General features: G+C 40.6%; 1 protein-coding gene across 1 annotated transcript in view; it reads left to right on the plus strand.

The window, feature by feature from the left end:
* Positions 1-26,307, plus strand: part of pcdh11 (protocadherin 11) — a 114,064-nt gene that overhangs the window by 57,766 nt on the left and 29,991 nt on the right. The window contains exons 5-6 of the mRNA XM_040173624.2: positions 10,129-10,164; positions 14,180-14,378. Coding sequence (XP_040029558.2) covers positions 10,129-10,164; positions 14,180-14,378 — 235 coding nt within the window. The remainder of the gene's footprint in view (positions 1-10,128; positions 10,165-14,179; positions 14,379-26,307) is intronic.

Raw genomic sequence — 26,307 nt, forward strand, 5'->3', positions numbered from 1 at the left:
AGTCAACGAACTGTGACCTGTGAAATCCCACTGTGGGCCGACCCATTCGGAAGGTATGTGTGAGAGCTTTGCCTTCAAAGAGAACCCGTTCTTCGGGAAATACACTTGAATTTAGGCAACAAACCTACATGGTTAGGCTCAGGAAAAATATCTTTATTCAGTTTAATTAAATCTCCTCCCATATGCCTGAGTACCACATGTTTGGGCCCCCCGATTCAAAAAGACTCCGGCTATTTACCCGCCAAGTGTGAAGTACATCAGGTGTGAAGTCTGTGAGGCGAAGGAGCTTAATTGTTAGGTTACCTTACACTGAACTTGTATCACCCAAGACTGTGGAAGAATTTGCTAAATATTTAGTATATTGACTATATATATTGTGGCAGTAAAGTCAAGTTAGTTATTGTGTGCTAGCTGCATAGAACGACTCTCCCTGTATAGGCAATTACTAACCATGTCAATCTGCCAATTTTACCATCTGTTCGTTATCTGTTATCAACATTTCAATTGTTAAACGTTTAGACATTTCTTTGGTGTCGTGCACAATTTTTTGTCATCTTTGAGGATCAAATGATAACTGCATGAAATTGTTTTACTCCTGACAGTTATTTGTTTTCATTAAACTGTTTTGTGCAAGACTCAAAGTGTACTTATCAGGTGGCTGCATCTTATACAGGATATATTTATGTGTGTATCCTGTATGTCCCTTAATTTAATCATGGTTAGAAAAGATAGGAGCGTTATCTAGGGTGGAATTTTATTGTAAAGGCTTGTCATCTAATTGGTCATTTCAAAGACGATTTACATTGAGATACAGTAAATGTATAACAGCAACGATATTCTGAATCACCCCTCTTATAAAATATCTGCACAATATATTCAAATATGCATATTCATTGCATTTCATAAGATAAATCGAATCTCTTTGTAGTTGTCAGTGCAATGGTCAGGTTACATAACGCTTGAAATACAACAAACAAACATCTTTGTGAAATATTCATGCTTGTGTTGATAGTAAAGAAAGGCAATATACAATTTTATCCAAGATGAAACTGCCGCATGTTAGTCAGTGAGTGACCATCATTCTGGCTCCAAACATGTGATACAGTATGTCGTTGCACATTGTCATCCATGTACAATGCTTCTGCCAGTCACAACGAACAACGGCCAGATGTTTCAATGAGAGAGAGATCAAACCGATTTATATTTCCCATTATTAGCAGATCTTGATTGTGATAGTTGAAGTGAAGTTTTGACAAATCAAGGGGCATTACATTCACACTAAGTGTCCACTCAATTACACGTACCTCCCCATTAATGCTGCTCACTCCTCCAGACACTGCGTCAAGCCTTTTTGACTCACTATGCAGCAGACAGCAATTGCAGGGAAAGTTCACCTCATGTCCGGCTGAACCGGTAGGCTCCACTCTGTGTGTATTTAGTGTAATTTCAATAAAATGCCCCACCTTTGCATTTCTGTGTGTGTGTGTGTGTGTGTGCGTGTCTGCATAGGTGGGTGTTCATCTCCGTTTGACACCGTTATTGACTCTTCTGTTAAACAGTGTGGAGTCTTGTTTCCGCTTCGGATTGTGAATTTATTCCTCCCTCGATTTTCACGATGAGATAAGACATTTGCATGTGCGTATGTGTAACAATCGCTGAGCAAATGACAAACTCAACAGAGTACTGACTAAAATGGAGCGCTACCTCCTGGTAGGAACAGGGCTAATTAGCCGTTAGCAGCTGGTGGGAGTCCTGAAGTGTGTTGGTCTCACAGAGCTAACCACACAGCACGACTGACTGATTTCTGGTCAGAGAAAGTCTATGAATTGCCGTTAAAGTGAACGGCAGGCAGCAGGTAGATGTGTGGGACAAACGCAACTAATACGCTTGCATTCTGGACCGAGGGTTAAACAATTGTGGTTTGTATTCATTCAATAGAACATTACAGAAGTGGCCGCTGCGGACACACCTGGCAGCGATCTGCACTCAGTACACTTTTCATTTTTTGTTCCCCCACTGATTTGGTACAAAGTGCCCCATTAAGCTAAATAAATGCTGCAGTGCTGGGCTTGTGTGAAAATCGGCATGCTATTATTACGTGTAGCACCATTGGGCTAGATTAACGTGACATTTTATAGAGGTTTCATCGTAGACACAAACGTAATTTTTGAAGAGTGGATGAACCTTAACTGTTTTTTACAAGAATTAACAAATTATTGTGAGCAAATCGATGCTTAAGTAGTTTAGTTCAGTGTATATTTCATTTTGAAGTCTACATAACACACACAAGCAGTTTAGGCTGATTTTGATTAAGTACTACAAATGAAACAACGTGAATAAAAAAAAGCTAAACTTTAGCATGCAGTACTTAAAAAGACTAAAATTCCCAAAAGACTAAAATTCCCACAAACAGTGCAGACTCGTTTATTTAGGCAGTACAAACATCTGGTACTTAGGATAAGCATCAAGGTTTTTTTAACGAAACAACTTGCTTTTGTCAGAAAAAAAGTAATCATTTAAAATAACCAAGCTTGTTATCTAACTTAGAAAAGTATCTCTAGTCGAGTATCCAAAACAAGGTTATCTAATGCAACGTCTACCTGATTTCCAATGAGACACAAACAGCGGTCTCATGGATTAGAATTCGGATCTGTTTAAACCGATCCCTCCATGAGCACTTTGTCTCTAAGTGGACTGTATTGCTCTTTAAATTATGTCACCTGACTTTCTCAGCGGCTGCCGTCCTCGTTCAAGATGACATGGGTTGTCCATGGATTACAGTCCATTACCTCTGTTAGAGCCCACAAATGTGGGCGAGAACAGTACCTGGGATAAGCTTGAATAGCTTGTTAAAATGACCATAACTCGGGTGTAATTGCATCTGATGTTGGTGTTATTGAAGGGCAAGATGTTAATCTATGCAATGACATCTTTATCCTGAAGGAAACAAATAGGAGCTTGAAAGACTGCCAGTAATTGGTCTGCTCAGATAGTTTTGCTTCTATAAATACAGCCCACCTTTCTTTGACCAGGTGCAAACCTTCATATTGACAGGATAATGGCTTTTTGTCAAGGGGATTTACTTGCAAGATAATGTGTGTTTGTTTGAAGAGGTTTGCAGGAAATGGTAAAGGGACTGTACTAGCGCTTTTCTAGTCTTCCCACCACTCAAAGGGCTTTAATACTGCATGACATCATTCACCCATTCATACACTGATGACAGGAGAACCATACACAGTGACACCTGCCCATCAGTAACTAACATCCACACACTGTAGTCGCAGGAGCAATGTTGGGTTATGTGTCTTGCCCAAGGACACATCGACATGCGGGTTAGCAGAGCCTGGGACCGAACCGACAACCCTCTGATTGGAGGACGACCGTGCTCCCCGCTCACCCACAGTCACCACAGTAAAATGACTTTACGTTACTCCAATAGTTTGCTCAGTCCACAGAATACCGCCTGATAAACTCCTTTTCGGGATGAGGTAAGGTGGGAAGTTCAGAGACTCAAAAACTACGCCGTCAAGTCAACATACGTCATGCCAATTGAAAACCTCTGGATGGTTCAATCAATGCCTGAAAAATATTTTGCTCTTCTGAGGGTCGAAAAGTGTGACGCACAGTAATACCAAGGTGCACCTAATAAAATTGTCAATGAGTGTATACAACAATGGTAAAGGACTACACTTGAGTCTAAGACCTCTGATATATCCCTTGCTTTCCTGGGCTTCTTAGCAGAGACACCATGACATCCTGGATTTGCATAGTAGTAAAGATCAATGTAGCTCTTGGAGGATGGTGTGACACTTATTCAAAACAGCTCTCCCTTCCCCCCCCCAGTGTAGTCTGGAGTGAGGGGGTGAGCAGGCAGTGAGCGATGTGGGTAAAGAAAGTCAGTCACTTCCTCAGCCAGAGTCGACCTCAAAGAGCATTTTGTCATAAAGCTTCTTCTCGTAGAGTACCTGCAACCCTCCTCACATCACCACTGAATCAAGGTTTGTTTCCAACCATTTGATGCTGTTTGATGTCGTTGTCGAGATGTGACACAAGTAAAACTGGCAGCGCATTTTTAAAATGTATTTATTCTTATTTTATTTTGTTCTATCTTCGTCTATCAGCACGTGAGTGATTTCTGGTAGGCGATAATCATTAAGTTAGATGCCACGGCCTTATGAATAATGTCCTTCAAGTCGCGCCTGATTTCAAGGGACAGCTTGACAAAACTCACTTTGAATTTTGTTGAAAGCATGTCTAATTGAATTTTGATACGTAATTAAATCAAGCAATAAATCAGCCCAGATCCCACTGCAACCGACAATTCAACACTCCCGAGCACCACAAGCTAATTATGATGAAGTTATTATCTCAGCCAAAGGGAGTAGACTGAATGGCTCCTTCTGCATCATGTAGAATCTTTTTAACTAGACTGTACTCAACCTTGAGGAAAGGGCATCTCTCATATTAAGGATCCAAAAGATCCTATAAATGTCACTCACTTGGTTGGAAATGGATCCATGTTGAAACATTGTCCCACTTTAAAGCAGGTGATTAAAGCACTCCGGTAGGTTTTTTTTAGTCACTCGTATGGATTAACATATTGATGCACCGAGCCAGAATGTGAATGTGATGTGAAATCAGATGTGTTGTAAATCAGCAACTACGGCTTGTAGTCATTTCTCCCAATAATCCTTTGATATACAGGAAGTGGCTAGATTGATTTAACATGGATTAAGAGCATCGTCCTCATTAACTGATTCCCAGGTTCATATGGTAAATAAATTACATTTACCAGTGATTTAAGTATGCTTTAGACGCCATGTGCCACGCGTGTAATCTCATAACATAAGGTATTAAATGAAGTCTAATTATAACTTTGCAGTGTCAGATCATACCCTCATAATACCTTCCTGAAGAAGACAAGCTGGTTTGTCAGTAAATAGGGGTGTAAAACACAAATTCAGTCAGTGCTGTCTGTCGCATAAATAAAGAGAGTATTTGTGTTCAGCCTGCTTGAAGTTGAGAAACCTTTTACAAATACACAAAGTAAAAAGGACAAAATTCTCTCCAACTCCCCGGACGACCACACCGCGTCCACACACACACATCTAGCTGGTACGGTTTTTGTAAATTAATCCTCTGCAACAATTGCCGGTGTAGGATCCTTCTGCATAATTTGATGAGCCATGAGAAAATTGATGAACTTTTTTTAATTATTACGCCGCTTGGGATTCTGACACAGGCACCACAGAGAGGGAGGGGGGGTCCATCACTACAACTGCCAGGCAGCTTCTTCTTTTCCCCTCCCTACCTTCCCTGTTTTTTAATTCACCCAATTTGTTGGTCCAAATGAAACAGCTAAAGGTTAGAGTGTGGAGTAATTAACAGCAGCTAGCCTAATGAAATTAGGAGGGGGCGGCAGACTGGAAGGATCAATACCTCGCTTAGAGTGAAGCAAGGGGGGTGGATTGTCGAGGGAAAACACACATATACGGACCACTTAATAATAATAAGCTGATGAAAAGGCAGCATGTTGTCCACTTGTAAATCAAAATTGGTTCGAACACACTCTGACGTTATTGCTGTCTCGTAATTGTGTAAAAGGAAAGCTGTTCCTTGTGAGCACTCAAGACGTGTACAGGATTTACACCACTCTGCAGGGTTTGCTGAGAGGGTTTCTCTTTATTGAATGTCAATAGGTACATCAATACACTTTGGACAACTGAACACCAATGTAGAGGGAAATGAGGATTCTATTTATCTGAGGCTACACTTAAGTATATTGAAGACTTTATTAGTTCCTTTTGATGAGGAGGTGTTTTGTTTGCAACAGTTTTATCACGCTGTCTGAGGTGTGCTGCGTTCGCCAGAAACACAAGTGACACAAACTTGAACTCAGCCCGCTGTTGCTTGGCTGAGACATCCACGTCTTTTGAGCAGTTGGCATTCTCGTTCAAATTTTCCCACTGTCACTATTTGCATCACGCGTGCGTACGTCTGAAAGTGTGTGACTGTGCCGTCATTTCTCCTCTACTGATGAATTCAGCTGCATCCGTCTCACCTGTGTTGGTAAGCACTTGGTGGCAGGCCGCCTGCTTTTCTCCAGCCTTTCTCTAAACAGCTTGAGTCGTATAGACTGTCACGCTGGCCAGACATTTCTGGTACACAGAGCAGACCTGACAAGTCCTGACAAGTCCAGCTTGACCATTATTTTCACAGACTTCATCCAGGAAGACTGGATAAATTGAAAAGCAGCACACTGGCAGCTCAAGAGAATACGTCTAGCTAGCTATGCTTGCTGTCTCTGTGCCTCGCTCTGCGCTTCTCCCCACCTTCAAAGGTATTCACCCTATGAAGAGTTCTGTAACGTGGGAGGCAGTACAGATGGGAACAGCAGATCTCATTAGTGTTAAACTATTAGGAGCATGGGGACCCCTGGGAGGAGCTCCTTTTTAAAGCTTTTCATTCGAACTTAAAGTTATCACATCATACGTTCTCGATTTTTTTTTTTTTACAAACTGCAGCAAAGCGTCTACAAGTACAACAAATTAAGACCTGGACCGTACTGCTAATAAATATATCACTCCACAAAGCGGTGTACTGTGACGCTATCTGACGGATTGATGAAGTCAGACAAAGTTGGTGTAAAAATGTTTAAGCACAAGTTGTGAAGTCAATGATCATTTTGGCACCTGTCATAGTTATTGCTGAAAATGAGCACAAGGACAATGGCAAGGCCCCGATTTGGTAATGTCACAAGGGTCAAGGGGGAAATCTTATCAAAGAAATGAAAAAAAAAAGAAGAAAGAAAATTGACATTTAGTTTTTTGATCTGCTGTACGTGTGAGACAGCTCGCCAAGAATTATCACTTCAGCTAAATACGTTTTCTGTTTGCAGTTTCTTCCCCATCAATACTTGTGAAGAGCAGGCATTTCTGTTAGCTTTATATTTTATCAGGAAACATTTATTGCCATAATATGTCAGACATACAACGAATTTGACTTGCTGTACAACAGTGCATGAGGAATAAAATAAAATATAATGCTATGGTTTAGTAGTATAAGACTGGGTTAGTTTAAAAATAAAGGAATAAAAGTTAGTTAAAATATTTAAAATTTTCTTTGCAGGAAATTTTTCTTTTTTTTTCTTTAAAAATAAAGTGCACCAGCGAACAGAAAGTGACAAGTAAATGATGTTCAAGAGCTCATCTCTGGTGAAAGCTCCGGGAATCGCAACAGGAAACATAATTAACAGCAAAAACAACAAAAAACGAAGCGCACCGAAGCACCGTGGCAGCTATTGTCGGCGCCATCATGATCAAAATCATTGTTCCTACATCACAGTACAGGACTTCTGAAATGAAACACAGGCCTAATAATGAAATTACCAACAACCGACTGTGCCTTTATTGTCAACCCAATAGTTGTGTAAAGGATATTGCTTAGCTTTAATGCTTAGACGCATGTAAAGTAATAAATGCACATCTCTTTGGCCTGCTCTCCTAAGTTAGAAACCTACATTAATCTAGGTTCATTTTCATGTTCTAAATAGATTGAGGGAGATTAACTAGTGTATGCACCAAAGCTGATGGAGAATTCTCTTTTTAATATCCTCTGCATGCACGCAGTGGGTTCATTGTCTTTTGCATACTGCAGGCTTCACTGTAGATACAATATTAGCTCCCCTCCAGCAACCTGTGCACCGCTGCAATGCACTCTCACCTACCTTTTGACTATGACCGTTTCCTTTCACCTCTATGCCGTAGTTCAGATCCTCACTGGAAGAGACAGATTATTGCAGCCCTCCAACCGGCCTCACGTTGACACTGTGAGATAGTGCTGCAGAACAGATAGACAGTGTTTCACATGGTAGAGTAATAAAAAAGAGAAAGTGTGAACGCAGCAGGCTGTACAATGTTACAGTGTTCTACATGCTCCTACCTACATACATGCTTTCACAATATGGATTCATTTGGATACAGAAACAATAAGATCTGGTGTTTAAAATCAATTATTTATCCAGTATTTAAATGATCATAGTGCCTGGAGCAATCAAAGGCTCTGTTCGAGTTCCACTGCCTTTGCTCACTAAGTCATTGCTCTCTACTTTGATGTGGTTCACCAACAAATGCCCTTATCCTAAGCATAACTCTCTCTCCCAGGCACACATGTGGGTGCTTTGAAACGGTTAGTTTGAGAGGCTTACATGAAGAGAGAAGGTCATTGACCAATCCATACCAGGTACAAAAAAAAAACTCTCCAACAATCAGATGTACAACTTTTATTTTGGCCGTCATCTAAGTATGAAACAAGCATAGGTCACCTTCTCAGATCCCTCATGTACATTGTCATCTATTTAATTGGTTCGCAAGGTCTCTAGCTTGAAGTAAGTGTCACGAGATGCTGAATAAAACATTACTTGGAGAAGAAACAACTGCTTAATGGCAGCCTCAAGTAAAATCCTGCTTCAAATGACCAGTCACTGAATGCAAATGAGTCCAGACAAATGTTGGTGTGCTGAATTATGCAATAAATGATGAGAGAAGAACATGCATATATATTTTTAAATCTATTTATTCAAGAAATCGCGTTCATTAAACATTCTTTATCCCTTTCAATGAATCTAGAGAGGATCGTGCTGTAGCGCGTTGCAGCCCTGAAATCAGACTGCTGGATAAAAGCGTCTGCTAAATGACCTGTAATGTAATGTAATGTAATGTGTGTGGTATGTAGAATGTGCAGTGGAATTATACTCAGCAGCTTATGACAAAATTGGAAGATCTCTTTAAACATGACCGGCATATGTTTAACATATGCAAGACAGTCCTGTTTTAGATTGCGTCATTTTTGCATGGTTGTCTTTTGTCACATCCAGCAAAACAAAACAAAATGTAAAATCGTCATTACTGAAGAGTCACGTTTCTCTCCACCTGGCAAATGCAAGTCCAATGTTCCCATTATGTACCGATTAAGCAGTTAATCCGAGCAATTTGGCTCAAAACTGATTCATCATAACTTCAAATAACAACGATTTCTTTATCAGAAAAAAGTTAAAGTGGCATAGAAGCACATTAGTCCCATAAATATTTAGTGTTAAAATTAATAAGCAGCTTAATACAAAATATGAATAAAAAATATAAATCTTATAAAATATATAAAACTGTTGTCGAGACACATTGTGAGTGACATGTTCATATTAGTGATATTGATATTATTCACAAAAAAACATTGCGAATGTAATCAACAAAATCCTGTATGTATGCCTCCTGGCAATGCACCGATTTAGTGTTTACCTTTTAAACATTTCTTAAATATGTCCATGACTACCTCGACACACCACTAATCTACGGTGACATTGATTTTCTCAGCCACGTGGTTATTTGTCAGGGGTTGGGAGATAATTTGGTTCAGTTGTAGGCCTTGCAGCTCCATATTGTTTTGATGAAAAGCTTTGGGTGTACAGCTCTATTGCTCAGTTAGAAGCAGCATCCCTCGGTGAACAATTATAATGGGATAATCTGTTGACAAGAATGTGTTTCCTGTTCATTGTTTTACCATTCTTCCCCCGATAGTCTTTTATGATTCTCCATGTCTAAATGGCTCCTCACTGCCAGATTTCTTTTATTTTCTTTGAAAATCAAGTCATGTACTTATATTATCATACACAGTACAAAGAAAACAAAATTGGTGATTAAAATTTAAATACTCTTATCTCTCTGTGAGTCATCTCAGTCCCCAGAGAGAGGCTTCTATTTTGCAGGCTTGCAGTCGTCTTTTGTTCCCAATTTAGAAGCTTGTCGCTGTTTATTGTTAATTTCTGATGCGTCATTTGATATTCTTTCCACATTCCGTTCTGACATGCAGAGAAAACATCTATTTCAAACTGTCAGTTGTACGGTGCGTCTTGCCCTATTCTTTACATTTTTGGGGAGAGGGTTTGCACTCTGCAGCCACGTTTGCTGGCGTGAGCATGAAAATATGTACTGGTTCTGTGGAGAAAAAACAATGTGTCCTAATCTCAATTCGAACAGAATGTTGCAGTTGTGGCTGGACCTAAACATTTCCACAGTATTTGCTCTGTAAAGTTGCAGTCAAACAGTGACCTGAAATGTTCTTCTGTCTTTCTAGGAGGTCTGTCAACTTGGCAAGATAACCTCTATGAATGTAAGTATGTTCTCTGCTCCTTTTGCATGCCAATTTCCTAACCATGAGGTCTATTACTATATCTCACATTGGTTAGTTTCTAAAAAAAAGTATTTTTCTCTCAAAAAATAAAATATTGTTTCTCTAAATCTGCTATGTTACTGTGATGACCACCATCCATGTAGTAAATGATTTGAACTACTGCACTACCCGTTAAAAACATGCCTGCTTTTTACCGGCAGAATGTTTGTCCTGTAGTGTGGTAGATTTTATTTTTTTAAATGCTGATACAATCAATTTATCTGAGCAATACAGCTGTCGATCATAGTTGTGTCACACGCAGCCTCTCAAGGTGAGGGAGAAATACAATCACACTAATAACTAAAAACAGATATAGGTTTACTATGGTATTTATATCTAAACATATTTAAATAGTAATACAGTATTATTTTAGCATTCTGAGACATTGAAGGTTGTTTTACTCTACTGGAACGAAAATGTTTCCTGATCATGTTGCAGATTCAGAGTTGACTACAAAAATATGAAAACATTCGTTAAATCAATTTGCATCGCATTAGAATTGCAAGCATCTTCAACAGCTGTCATAACGTGCAGCAGAATTCAAATTTGTCTACTATTGTCAATGCAAACATTCCCAGTTTGGGAAAAGGGAAATAGTATAGCCAGTAACGTAGCTGGAATGCAGTTGGTTGAGGTAATTGCCAAATAGAAATATTATTCACCCCATATACAAAGGAGAGCATGGATTTAATCAGCAGACGTATTTGGGTAGTGGTAGATTTATTAGTGTCTTACACTCGGGAAATCTAGTCCTATTCACGGGGGAAAACACAACTAATTCCCATATACTGATGGTCAGACAGACCCGGGGAAACACTCAGGCGCGATTCAGCTATTCAGTTCTAATATTATTTGATGTGGATTCATAAAACCATTTGCAGATATATAGCCATGATATGGTTAATATATAACAGATTATTAAGTGGTTTAGTACCCAGGATCATTGCACTTCAGTGTAGGACCCTTCATTGGTACAATTGAAAAATATTACTAAACATGAGAAGATCATCATGGCATATGACTCAATATTGGTTGAGACTGTTCAAATTTGATGTCAAAAACCACCCAGTAATCTCTCATCCCACTTGCTACAATCACCTCCTACTTGCATGTTCCCGCTAACATCATCATTTCACACGCGGCGTCATATCACCTCACACCGAATAGGCTAAGCTGGAACAGCATGTAGAAAAACAAAGGATGCAGTCGCAAAGTAAGATGACAAACAGTTGAGTGGATATTGCACAGTCTTGGTATTATGGAGAACAGCGACCCGCGGGACAACAGTTTTAGGATAAATACCTTGCCATTTGCTTTTTTTCCCCCACATGTGCAACAGGACAAATCCCCATCTCCACTCAACAGATTTATGCATGTCTAGGTGTGCCCGCAAGCTGATCTTTATCTGAAATGGCAGAGCCAATCTCCCCTGATTCAATCCTAAGTGGTCCCTGTTTATCACTCAAAGTGAGGAGGTTGTCAGCCAAGTCCTTCTCTGTGCAGCACCAACTTCCTGCTATTTCTAGAGCGTTTTAGTCGCTGCAAATGTATATTTAATAATACAACAGAAAGCGCGGCGGCCCACCGAAGCAAAAAGGTTGCGGCCACCTGGCCTCTCCTCCCTGTATGTCTAAATATATCTTACTTTTAATCCAGGAACCTGTGAATCTGCTTATTGTCTGGGTGGCTCCCAGAGGGGGGGGGGGGGGGTTGGATTGGCTTGCATCTTGTATGCTGGACCCTGGCATGCATCTCTCCTGTTCGCTTTATCGCTGTGTACATACTTCTCAAGGCAGTGTTTTATCTGGCTGTACAGGCTTTGTTTGGTCTTGATATCTCTTACCACAGCTTGTCTTTGCTTTATGGATTTCTGGCAGCTTCTTCAAATAAGTGATAATTCCTAGCAAAACACTCCCCTTGACTCCTCGGTGAATGTTTGTGTTTGTTTTTCATGTTTATCTTTCAACATAATGTTAAATTCACATTATTCATTCAAAACTTTTATTTATTTAAGACCAATTAAGTGTTTAATTGGAATTAATATTTTAGCTCAATACAAATTAGTATTGAGCGTGCGGTGAAATCAAATTAGACTTTTCTTAACATCTGGCAGCAACTTCAATGGGCTTGAATAAACAACCGTCTAAAATGAAGACACTGCCTTATGCAAAATGATTATGTCCTAATTGTCGCGGACAGCTGTTTGTTCTAATAGATTTTGGATGCCATTGTTGGAGCAAGTTTTGAATAATTAGAGTCATGTAGAGAAGAAGCAGCCACCCTTTCATAAGTGGGCTCTTTCTTGTGAACCTGGATGATGCCGTTTGCGTGCATCATCCAGTAATTTAAGAAATAGCTGCCAATGCTGTAATGCTGTTTGAGGACAAGTAGATATTTAGACTACTTGAAAGCGTGGGCAGGCATGGCACACGTTATATGATTTGAAAGTATTCATCCCTCTCATAGAACATGAATAGAACCGCATGGTAGGTGGAGAAAAGCATTCCTCTCGATGCCGAACCATAGAAATATACCTCGTTGTTTGTCTGCAGAATTCATCGCAACACATGAAGCAAAAAACGGATATATTTTCCGTCCTGTATCTCAAATTTGTATGTTTTTCAGAAATAAGAGCATTCTTTATTATTCTCCTACTACAAACAACCACCAAAAACAACCTTTTGTTTCAGAGTTATCTCCGAGTAGTAAAGGTTGTGTGTTTTTTCCTGTTTATCTTTGATGTCTTCTACTTACTAGAATATACGTGCCGCCTCAGGATCTAGTCGAATCAAGTGAATGGCATTTCTAGCTAGCTGTTTCATCATCACATCATTGAAAAGCATTCAGTTGTGCTCCCAGGGTACTAATTGTGTGGATTTAGGTTAGTCAACCCTCTCTGATAGTTTGTAAATGAAGCTTTTTTGTGCACTTCTTTTTTGGCAGTGTGTCCTTCATTAGTTCCAGGCTTTATTTCTGTCTCCTTCTCTCCCATTTTCCTGGCCTGATTCAGCCTGTTTATAATGTTTTTAATTCAGGACTCACACATTGCTCCTGTTGCTACAGTGACGAAGTAAATCAACATAGTAATTTGGGCTTCAGTTGTATTTTCCCCTGAAAAATAAATCTCTCATCAGCTTGAATAATGGGATGAATGAAATTCCCAGCAATAACCATAGCAGAGGGTGTAATTATATTTAATGTGTTTTATTGTTCTTTACATTGTGATGCAGTATGGTGCTAGTTGGGGAGTTGTATGTATCCATGAATTTAAGCTAAAGTATATTTTCCTGTGACAATTTTACAGATGCATCTCAAAGCCAAGTCAGATCGCCTGAGTCTTCTTTTTCTTTTTTTTTTCTTTTTCTTTGTCAAACTCAAAGTAAAAAACGGAAAACAATGGTATCTCCAGTACAGATTACCCACCGCGCTCCGGATGTGTGTGCTGTTTCTTCTGGAGGAATCGCTTACATGTTAGCGCACACATACACAAGATATGTTCTGTTTTTATAGCTCCAAAGAAAGGTCGCACCATGAACTTCTGTAAACCACGGGCAAATCAAAGACGCCTAGACCTTTCAAAGTAAAATGCCCACGTTGCTGTGATCCTCAAGACAAATCAAAGTCTCAGCCTCCACACACATTTCTATTCTATTCAATTTAGTGTTTAAACTGGGTGAGAAGGAAAACTAGGACAGTTCAAACTGATAATACACATCCCATCTATTCACAGGATAAAAAGCCTCAATTATACATCTTTTAGTCAGTAATTCCTTAAGTTTAACAAAGCTGAAATTACTTTGGGGTTCTGAGGTTTCTGTTTCAAAGAGCACCCCCTTAGTGACAGGATGCAATTTAGGGGCATATTTTCCAACAAAAATCAGGCAAGTGTGATGACGACGTTGTACTTTTGGACACATTGTTGAGGGAACACTGCTTGTTTGTTGGTGTGCTCCAGACCCAGCGCCGCGTGACGTTCCATCTTCCCGACGGTTCCCAAGAGAGTTGCAGTGACAGCGGGCTCGGAGACCCAGAGCCGAGCAGCACTGCCAGCACCACCCAACCTCTCCCCCTCAGCTTCCCCCAGGAAGAGTACTATGAGCAAACATCACCAAACAGCCGCACCGAGGGAGACGGAAACTCAGACCCTGAATCTAGTGAGTACTGATTTTTGCTCGGACGGCAGGAAATCCATTTTCATTCATTTTGTCGTGTTTTTTGAGGCCGACTTTCCATTATGTAGTTTACAAGTGTCCATCTGGGTTTTTAGACGGTAAAATAACTTCACTGGGATTACAGCTGTGATTGTCATGGAAACAAGATATCCTTGCAAACATTTAACAAGGTACAATGTTCTGGTAAAAAAAAAAAAAAAACGAGTGACAAACTAGTTAAACAGAAACGTTTCTTGCTACACCTGCTGTGTTTGTGAGGGTTTTTTTGCGATGTGAAGGACAACAGTTTTGTTGCACAAGAATTCAACCGAGAAGGAGGGCTGTATTCTAAAAGAGATAAATAAAACCGCTGGGTTGAGATTTAAAAACAACAATCTCGGCTGCATTAGAAAAGCAAAATAATTGGATTTGATCAAAACAAGCAGTGACCATGTTGTCACCAGAGTGCCAACATTTTATTATTGCCCGTTAATTTTGCAAGGCTGAGTTTTGTCAATGTTGCCCAGTGCTACGCTGTAGACGGTAGAGGAACCGCACCTCTGAAGTTGGAACCGAGTTTATTCAAATGATTCACAAGACAGCTGTCACTGCCTGGCTCACTGCCCAATGATGTTCTCCATGAAAAACAGGAAATCAACACTGCTACCTCATACATATACAGCAGATTTGTTTCAAACGCATTGCTCAAATTACTGGCTGAGGGAGAAAAGTGTGCTGAAGAGACACCATAGAGGATTCTGGGTTTTTCCACCAGTGGTAGTTTAGATTCAACACAAGAAGCATGCCAATGATGCTGCTAAAACAATTTTGCTCCGACTTGAGATGAACAAGGCTACTGTAAGTTCCATATCCCTCTTTGTCACATACCAACCCTCTTACTTCAAGCTGGATACTCTAGTCCTGATGGGTTGCATTTTCTTTTCTTGAGGTAACACTCATACGTTGCAGTCTGGATCGAGGCTCACATCAGAGCAGACCTTCACTCCTCCTTTGGCTCTTGGGTGTCATTGCTAGAAATGCTTCCGCCACTGCGTTCCTTGTCAAAAAAAGTATTTTTTTGTGTTCTGTATTGCAAAAAAAAGCCAGGGCACAGGAAGAAATAGATTGGTTTGCATGCACCTACGTGCAGCATAGTCATTGTGTCATAGTTGTAAGTGAGACAACAGCTCTCTGTGCATCTGCCTCGCCGGCAGCTGCACCGACACGTCTGGGCCTCGGGTGTCAGTGTGCGATGGTGAATGCGTTTGTTAGACATTAGACAAGATGGGTGGAAATCCTGGCTATGGCTTCCTGTTCATTCACATGCAAACATCAGTCCCATATGTGACTTTTTAGTATATTGCAAGTAACAGAAAGGCATATATTTTTCTAAGATAGCCGGCAACAACCAGCTGATCTCTATATCGCCCAAAGCACATAACACGGCACACACACACACACACACACACACACACACATCTGTATACCAGGCACATGTATAAACACATATCCAAACACATACATCTAATGAACAAACCTCCTTCCCAGCTGTTCCCTTTAATGGATTCACCCTGATGGCAGCAGTGATTCATATATGGGACGCATTCACATACAGAGGCTATTGCTCATCATCTCATTAATATTCAGTGACATAAACATCTCCTACCTCATACACTTACTCAAACACTGCACTTATTACCCACTTCCCCTCTGGGGTAATATTTGTTGAATTGGATTAGTTTTAGATAGAAGACCATGCTAATGTGGTAGATGCATGTGTACACTTACAAATTGCTGCATTAAAATTTAGAGAAAGAGTGTAACCGAGCAAGAGTGCAATATTGGAGTTGAATATTAGAGGTTGAATATTTGAAAATACTTCTTTTTTTTTACCAGAAAGCTCCCAGCAACACTCAGTTGTTAACTTATCACACCAAATTAGTTAAGTCAATCTTCCAAGTTTCACTGATAGAAAAGAGAGCAGGTCAAATTTGAGGTTTGTATATTCACCATATAATATATATATATATAAATTGACACATACAATTTCATGAAATATAGTGCATGTAGCTATTCAGCTTTCATATACAGTATGTATTACTTTCCAAGCTGCTTGGAAATACAGGAAGCTGTGATTTAAATGAATACACTTTACACCAAAATAAACTAAAGTCAAGCAAATGATTTAACATGCACTTGCACACATGCGCACATGCACACCCGTCCGTGCGACATTTCAAGACAGAGTGAGATGCCTGACTCATCCGACTCCATTTTCTCCTTCCAGAGGTTTAAGATGGACTATCACTCTGTAATGCTTAGTTCAAAAGGAGAGTCGGAGCCTCTGCATGTTGACCGTCTCAGCGAGGAGTGCGTTGGTGACGCAGGGGGGGGTCTAAGATGGATACGATACGGCTTTATCAATGAGCACCAGGCTGGCGAGGCGGCGCCTATCGCTTGTGATGTCGACCCGAGCTTGTAAAGCAGAAAGAACAAGGGAAAGCGGAAACGGGACAGGGGAAATGGAAAGACTCCAAGTGAAAGAAGAGGAAACACGGCTGAGAAATCAAATGACTTAAGCGTCGAGTCGCTGGAAAGAGAACTTCAAGAGTCAAGCACGGCATTGTTTTTCGCAAAGTCGCTTCAACTCGGAGCGGAATGTCAGCTGGCACTGAATAATTGCGGGTGCCAAAGGCAAGCCAATGTGGCCTTCTTGTGACAATGAATTTCTCAACTCCTCTTTAAACCTGCATCTTTATTAGGCCACCCACTCTTGAAATAAAGTTCATGTGACATTTTATGTTTCTATTATTTATGAGTTAGGCGGCTGTTCATTTTATAGGCTCTTGATTCCCCCTGCAGGGCTTCCTCACCGCCCGGCATCAGTCTCTGTCGCCTCCTTTGTAACACGCTGTTCCAAAGGTTTTCATATTTCCTCCACTGCCTCGACAAATAGATAAAAGCTGCAAATTAGTGTCATTATTATGTGTGTTTTAGGTCTGACAGCTGACTTTCACATACACATCCAAAACGTTTAGGCAGGGTGAATCTTACCTGTCCCCCTTCAGGCCGAGTTGCAGCAGCTGATCAAATGTCAGAAACAGGAGTTCATGTTTTGAATGCAATGCATCTCTTTCCTCAGATAAGAAAGACGCACTGTTTCACGTGACGTCAGAGGGCGAGTACAGTAACAACCTTGATGCCGGTAAACAGAGGTTGACCTTGGAGGCTTCAGGAGTGGGTGACTTTCCCTGGATTCACAAAGTGCTTGTGGTCGTTTTTAAAAAAAGTGAGCAACGGCCTTGTTCTTATTAATGTGAATCAGTTGATTTGTTGACATCGAACGATAATATCCTGTATGTTCATTTCGGTAGTTTTTTTTCTTCTTCTCTGAATGATGGGAATCGTCATGTCATGAACAGCACACAGAGCTAAGCCCCCAGACAAAGAGCAGCAAAGTGGGAGCAAATCCCTGAGTCTAAATCCTTCACTTTTTTCAAACAATACACAATTTTGTTCTCTGGGCGGTTTGTAATATACTTATTTCTTTCCCCTGTTGTTGGAGCTGAGGGATTTAAGAGCTTGTGCTTTTTGCCCACTTACACGAAGCTCACTACAGGCAGTTTTGAAGCAGTGCATTAGTCTCTGGAAGTAACATGAAAAAGCCGTAGAATATGGTGCAGTATCTTAATCTGTGGCATATGGCTTTCAAATGACCAGCTTACACCTTGTCTGTCTAAGATCTAAATCTGCTATTAAAATAAGCCAATCCTTTTTAAACACTGCAAGTATAATAAGATTATAGTTTTAAACCTGCTCCTGGTGTATTATAAAACTACAGACTTTTTACTAAAAGAAAAAGCTTCATCAAGCAACAGATTTCTATCAATTATTTTGTTTAATACATTGTATTTGTTTTCCTTGTGCGATTTTACATCGAAGGCTTTTGTAGGTCATTACATAATGCCTGATGCCAGTAGACATATAATCTGATTAAAGGCTTGCTGAGTTCATACTTTGTGGGGGTTACGTTCCCAACTCTGATTTCTGTAGGTCCAAAATGTGCATTATAGCTCTCAGACGGAATTTGCGGTTGACTGATTTTCAACTGCACTTTTTTTTGGAAAAATATAGTGTGAAGGGACCGCTTTAAATTTTAATACTTTTCAAATCTCTAACTTATTCCAGTGTGTCTGGCCACCAATTCCAAGCGTGTGCTAAGATCGGAATTTGACTGTCTAGACACAATATGCCCATTAAATAAAGGGATTTTGAGAGGAAGCATGAAAATAAACTCAGTTGGTTGCGATTGGAATTTACAACTAAGCGGCACCAGCCTCGATGTAAAACATTCATTTTGTTCTGCATGCCAATAGTTTAGCACATCATTATGTGACGGCAACAACGCCATAGTGCTCAGTTGAGCAAGCTGCATTAATTATTCATATGAGTCCAATCTCAGTTTCACTTTGAGGGTTCTCAGATGCAATTAGAAGTAATGAATGTGCTTCTTAATTACATTCATTTGTGCAAATTTCCATTCCCCATTGAATTTTTCTGTGGAAACATTGTGACACTGACCAATGGTATATCATTTGCAATGTGACTAAACCCATTCAGCATAGAACAATTAGCTGTAATTAGTGTTACAATGTCATCAGCGACCAGGGGGAAAGACTAAGCTGACATGCAAAGGAGAAGAGGACCCTTGTTCAGAGAGTTTAAAGTCCAACGATGTAGGAAGATCCAGATAATTGGCTGACAGGTTTGGAAAGATGATGAACTGTTGTAAGAATCTAAGGCCTAGTTTTTTTTTTCCACCCAACTTTTGATTCATGTGAAACTGCCTAAGCAGGCATTCTCTTTGATAGTGATATCCTTCTCCACATTAACACCTGGTCCAATCTTTTACCTCTCCCTTCCCATCTCGTCATCTGCCGCTGACAAATGGGCGGCATCGAGAACTAAGCGCCTTGTTTAAGGGTACGTTGCTGCTGGTTTCTTAAAGGCCTGAGGAAGCATTTTCAATTCATTTCACATTATGACCTTACAAATTGTCATCTTATCAGTGATATTCTGTCTGCAGTGTGTATATTTAATTCATGCCGCCCATAAAATGGTAATGCAGCTATGCCTTTTCTTGCAGTTATTCCACAACGTACAAGATAACTTCTTCAAACTCCTTTTTTTCTCCACATCATTTTCACCCGTTTGCTTCTCGCTATATATTCTCCCTCATATAAATAAATAAAAGCTTTGGTGCCTTCTAGCTCCCAGAACTTTTTACAGCTGCCCCAGCGGGCCAGCAACAGAGCTAAATGAAGTAACAGTGGGTATTAACCTACATAGATTGTACCTCTCCTTTTAAGATGATTTGGGATTTTTCTCCTCCCTCCTTCTTCTGACCGCTGGGGGTCTACAGCTGAGTCAGGAAGGGATTTAGATGGACTCATCTGTATCCTTCTCAACCAATTGGGATTTTGTGGAAGTGGTCCGTTCTCAGAGGTGAGGTGGAGGGGAACCCTTGTTTTATCTGGTTCAAATGCCACACCAGTCTTCTTGGAGAGAGAAAAAGAGAGAGAGCGAGAGAAAGAGATAGAGACAAGCTATTGATCTGAAGGAGTCAACTCAGCTCACAGAAATCTCTCTCCACCCTGTTTCAAACAACTGAGAAGTGTCATGTTAGAAACCTCCTTTTTCCAGAGTATTAGTCGCCTTCTTTGTTGCTCTGCCATAGTCTTCTGTGAAGTTGAGACATGGGCTTTCTGGTACAAACATTATAATCTATACAGGACAAGCCCGGGAAATATAGGCTACTGAAAGATTCCTGGATAATTCAGAGCATGATATTTACAATTTTCTTAGAATTAATAGAGCGTCAAGTTGATGACCCGAATAAAACACACATAATGGAACTTCAACACACTATGACAACGTTGAGGGCTAAATTATAACCTAATTGACACAGACAAGCAGTTTTACACTTGAGTACAGATGTCTACAGCCCATTACGACACATATTTTAAAACTTATTTTTGGTTAAAGAGAGAATAGATTTAAGCGTGTTCAGTTATTAGCTAGACATATATAAATGAACCTTTTTTTTAATAATAATTATCTTGTTGTTTTGCTTAACTTTTAATCAGGCAATAAATAACTTTTTTAATGAGGTACATATTTTAATAAATTGCTAATGCATCTCCTTATATTTTCTTATTTCAACATTAGTTAATGCTCAGGCGTGCCGGAGATGTGATTTGAGCACGCAAAGAGCTCAGAACAAAATGAAGAAAGTTGGCTGGATACGCCGTGTTTGACCGGCCAACTGCTTCCGCTTCAAATTCGCTCAGCAGCACTGTGACTTGAGTAGGCTTTTAAAGACCTGTACAATTAAAATACTCATTCCGAAGTTGTTAACATGTTCAGTAAGTCTTGTGTCTGGTTCGGGAAGGGATCAATAGCTGCCAAGTTTGATCTTGTCTCTGGACAATGTATTCTGAGCTCGGCAGGGAAAGAGAGAGACTTCAAACAAGAATGGAGGCTCAAAGGCCCCAGCCAGCAATTCACTTTCTTCCCTTCCACTGACTCTGTGATGCCTAAACTGGAATATGGCTCGGACAGCATATTAAACCATTGAAAGGCTGTGATCCAGAGAAGTTAACTAGTGTAGTCCTTGATTCCTTGTATCTGATAGGATCTCTAACATCAAACACAAATCATTAAAAATTACAGCTACACACCTGAAAAAAACTATTCAAAAAAATATGCAAGTCATTTATTGGATGCTAATAGTGTCTTTGGCACATGATGCAAAAGGCCGCTCATCACGTATTTTTGATCCCTGTTTTAATGTGGTTGGAATCGAGCCGTCATTAAAATGATTGACCCGGATCATTTTTAACGTGAACTATTAAAACTTTTTTTAAATCCTAACGCAGATGTACACACCGGACGGAACCTCCCAACATTTTGCTGTCCTCTCCCTATGAAGAGCTGAGGTCATACCTATGTGAAAGAGCAGCAACTTTCACTCCCCTCAGAAGCAGGGGGAAACATGGGAAGCTATAAAATATAGATGCGCTGATGTTTTATTCAAGGCCATTTGTTATAGATAGCTTTTTACAAAAAAAACACTGCTTTTCATTTTTAGTCCGAGAGCCTGTGTTTGTATTAATAGTTTCCCCCTGAAATTTAACTCTTGCTGTCCCTCCCAGCATCCCCTCCCATCTCACCATGAGATGCACACCGACCCACATATAAATACTGCACACAGTGCACCTGCCACTTCCCAGTTTAACACAATGCATTGTATTACTGACTGTGGTGGGCACTGGTCATGCTTTGGCTCTGAAACAGAACAATTGTTCTACATCTGTGCATATGTAAAAGCTCATAATTGAGAATTGATGCTCTATAAATTCCTTCATGAGGTCAGAGGTCAATCTGCTGTGTACAGCAACCGATGGTATGGTTTATTGTTAACAGCTGCATTAGTGAGGCTGAGGCGGGGTTAGAGGAAGTGCATCCCTCCTGTTCCCCCACCCCCCTCCCCCCTCAACCACATGGTCCGTCTCCCCCACATCCCTTCTTCCTCCCTCTAAGATATAGCGGCATTGACAGATTAAAATGCATGGTCTCATCCCTTTCTCATTTTTCACATGCAGTCGGTTTCAAGGATAGGGATGGCCTCTGCTCAGAAGGACTTATTGACCAAAATAACTGCGCATCAATATGTCTCCTGAAGGCTGAGTGGACCACAGCATCACAGGGGTTGTATTTTCACCAACTCTTTCAGCCTTTAATGTTATTGAGCTGGGCTGTCTTGATATGCTGCAGAACAGCATGGCGGAATGGAAAGAAGATATTATATGGCAGAGCTGTTTAAAAGCTGCATTGTCCTAAACTGAGCACATTTTGGATGCTTCAGAGTAAAATTTGTATTCTGACAGACAAGAAAGTGGAACAAAAACGTAAATAAATTTATATTGCTGTTGTTCATCAAGAAATTACTATGAGTTAAACTGCAAATTTGATGACATTCAATTCATAGTGACTAGTGCAGTATTGCTGCAATGATATGATGACAGACGGCAACAACTGTGATGCCATCTGTCTACATTTCACGTATTACCATATTTCAAGTCAAATGTGTTATTCGTAGTGAATGCATTATTTTCCTGTGAAATCATTAATTTCACAAGCATGGGCGTTGCATCGCAGTACACCGCATGCATAACAGTTCCCTCTCTCACACACACACACAGCCACACACCTACACAAACACACCCTGGACACACTAGAATTCTCATAAAGTTAACAGCAGTTAATTGAATTTGTTGGAGTATAATAAAACATGCAGGTTACGGTACGCTTTTTAATCTGCATCCTGAGTTGCTTCCGTGACTTAATCCAGATGTTGAATGCACACCCATGCATGGAATTACTGCCCCATGTACTGTATCATAATGCACCCATATATGCACATACCGGTTGATAAATTGGTATTCATAGACAAAAAATAACCTTTCAGAAACCACTGGAAGGCCGGTACCTCTGACAAATGGGGTGAAGGTGTGGCTTTGTAATAAAGGGTTGTGCTGCGTGAGCACAAGAAGGCAGAAAGAGCAGGTTGCAGTTCTCCACATGGGATCTGCTGAGGGAGTAGATTTCCAGGTAGGCCCTCCAAGACATGTTAGCCCTAACAGAAAATGACAGAGGGCGTTGAGGGTCTTGACACTGGACACATAAAACCGTGTTGTTTTGTAGCCTCCTCAGCAAGCGAGCCGAGGTATTCATCACATTCACCATGGTCAAGTTGGAGAGGCACTTCTGCCCAGGCTCTTTCCGAGGCATCTGTGTGGACCTCAAGGCGATGTCGCACTCGTGCGGTCAGTCAGCTGTCTGCCATTCCATGCAGAAAGGGAAGCAGACCTGGGGCTCTAATCCTCGCCAGGGGCTCTTGCAAACCGGTGGACCGACTTTGTCCCCTTTTTACCCCCCAGACACCAGCGTGATTGCATTGATTTGTCCTGATTCCATTTAGAGAGGAGTCCACTGAACTGCCAAGTGTCAAACATCTGTCATACTGAGGCTCCCTCATGCCGACTAATGCATCCCTTTCACACAAAAGAACACCTCACGGAACTGATTGTCAGTATCCAACAATAATTGGATTAACACAGAGAAAGCAAAAAGCATTTTTCCAATTGTTCGCGGGGGGGGATTTTTTATTTTTTTTCCAAAGTTTTCTGAAAAGTTTTTTTTTAATTTTCTTTCTAGTAATGTCTGTGACTCATGTATTCACAGGCACAAATCTGTATACTGTACCTCTTGTGTTCATTTTAGATAGAACGGGAAGAAAATGAAATAAATTTGGAGAGAAAGGCAACGCTGTTACACAGAGTGAGATCACAGTGGCAGCAGAAAATAGACTGGAACGTTTCCTGAAGCCAGTCACAGGCGGCAGCGGTAGTCTTTGTTATGATAAAATCAGGGACCTCTGCGAGCTTGCCCTTGATTTTGCAGTTGGCTTAACTCGGCAGGTCACCAAGGGGAGGCAGATGTTGTCTCGAGGCATGTCCCATCGCCTCAGCAAGGGCTCCGGCTGGTGTCGCCGAGCTTACAGGTGCACTAAGCCGTCCCTCAGCCGCCACAGGCCAGCTCTGGGGATGTTGAAATGAGCAGATATGCTCATTTTGATCCACTGAGGTATGATAATTGATGATCAGCCCTGCTGTCGCATCTGGGAGTCACTGGTCCATGACATAATACAGCCTTAATGCAACACACGGTGGTGTGGACAGAGGTGCCACAGGGTCTCATGCTGGCTTGTATTTCATGTAGTATAAAGGACGAAGGTCCATTTAACAAACTATTGAAAAACAACCATTGCAACTTAACTTATTTTACATGTCCAGGTCACAACGGAAATCCCCCTTAAAGGACTTCCATACATTGCATTATTAATGCTCTCGCTGTCATTATGCCTGTTTTAACGCACATGCTAAAACACGCCAGAAAATAGTCGTAAAGTAAGTTCAATGTAGTTCCAACTTCATCATACTTCAAGCTTAAAACATGACCTACTTTCTTTTAGTCTTCTTCTAGTATTAATCACCTTCACAGATAAAGAAAGCGCTTCACAGATTTCAAGCACCAGGCATGCAGAGGCACATTCATAAACATGCACCTTGATCTGAATCTTGTTGAGCAAATGTTTGTACAACTAAGAAGCACAAAACACTAACATTGACGAGCTAAAAAGGTCTTTGAATGCATCCTGATCCGTCTTCGCTGTGGTTCTCCTGCTGCAGGAGATAAAACACTAACACAGCAGCTCAACTGCTCAAAACTCAAACAGAAAAGTCTCCCAGTGTGTCTCAATAACCAGGTCTCACACAGCGCCACTACCTCTATTCAAAATGAACGTGAAGCACTGAAAAGTTGGGGCTTCAGAATAAATTCCAAAAGGATCAATAGGCTGCCATTATCCAGGCCACACTGAACAACATTTAAACCACTGAGCGGCTTTGTGTGTTCAAAGGAAAAGGGGCTCTGTACCATGTTTGTTGTCATTGTTGGTCGTCAGTGATCCGATCAAATTTTAATCACACTATTCAGCCTCATTGATTTCAGTTTACCACAGATTGTATTGAATGAAATATTGTTTTTTCTCCGTCAGTGGCAATTACCCAACAATGAGAGCTCGATATCACAGTGCAGGCATGGTGGAATACTGGGTTTGGGCTAGTCGTCAGCTGCTACTGGGATTTAAATAAGAGTCATACGTGGATACATATACAAATGTGAGGCAGACGGAGGCCTTTGAGCTCTCAACCAGACGTTCATTGACTTTAATATACGTTAATATATCCACTCTTCCACTACTCACACAGCAGATGAAAGCAGATATACAATCTCTTTTGGCTGCAGACTTGTTTTCATGGTTCAGGACCAATCAGACCCTCTATACTGTAGTCTGGGCTGTCCGTAGGTGTTGAAAAACATGTTCTGTTGTTAAGGTCAAGCAGGCGAAGAGGTCCTAATCTTTAGTCAATCTGAAAACGAAATGCATTAAAACCATTCTGTTTTATCACTTTTGCAAAGAGAAATCTTGTTCATCGAACATCACACTTTTTTTTCCTTCTAAATTTCCAGCAAATCATTATATTTTCCATTGTTGGGTTTCAAACAATTAATATTCATTTTCCTCAAAGTGTAAAATGTGCGTACTTTCACTGAACACTGGCAAAAATCCATCTGTCTTACCTTTAAAACATCTGCCATCGCTTACAGGGCCGTCCACCTCGCGAGTCACAGAGACATAGGGACATCTGTCCCAACAGATAGAAAATCAGGATAGGGCCATCCATTCTGCTAACGCTCCACTGAACTCTGTGTTATGTTCACCATAATTTGCTTTTGGTTGCTGCAGCATCCCGGAATATTGCTTTGCAGCAGCTCAGACAAAGAGCTGCTGTTTGTAATGTGTCCCTTTTCGGCCATTCTGCGTGCAGATAATTTGATAAACCCCCAGATGTAATGGCTAAGCTGCATCCTGATAAATGTGGGTAATATGACAGGGGACAGAGGATTTCCCTAACAATTTCTGAAGAGAACTTTAGCTATTTGGATGATTTGATATTTTCCGTAGGGACTACATTTGATCTGAAGGGAATGTATTTGGTTGGCATTCAGTGTAACACTGATTTTTTTGGTTACAAGAATCAATGCATATATTTTCTGCGTGGTTTTAAGCTTGTTATCTGTAAAGTTGGATGTTGTATTTGGATTTTTCAGGCAATATCTGTAGTTTTAGATACAGAGCCCAAATTCCACTGGGAGAAATGTAGAGCAGGGTTACAAATCCTCATCTTGTGCTATAGTGCATATGCTCTTTCACTTTTCACTCACTGCACACATATTATGTATA

Source organism: Gasterosteus aculeatus, chromosome 4, assembly GCF_964276395.1.
Source record: "Gasterosteus aculeatus chromosome 4, fGasAcu3.hap1.1, whole genome shotgun sequence".
Classification (NCBI taxonomy): domain Eukaryota; kingdom Metazoa; phylum Chordata; class Actinopteri; order Perciformes; family Gasterosteidae; genus Gasterosteus; species Gasterosteus aculeatus.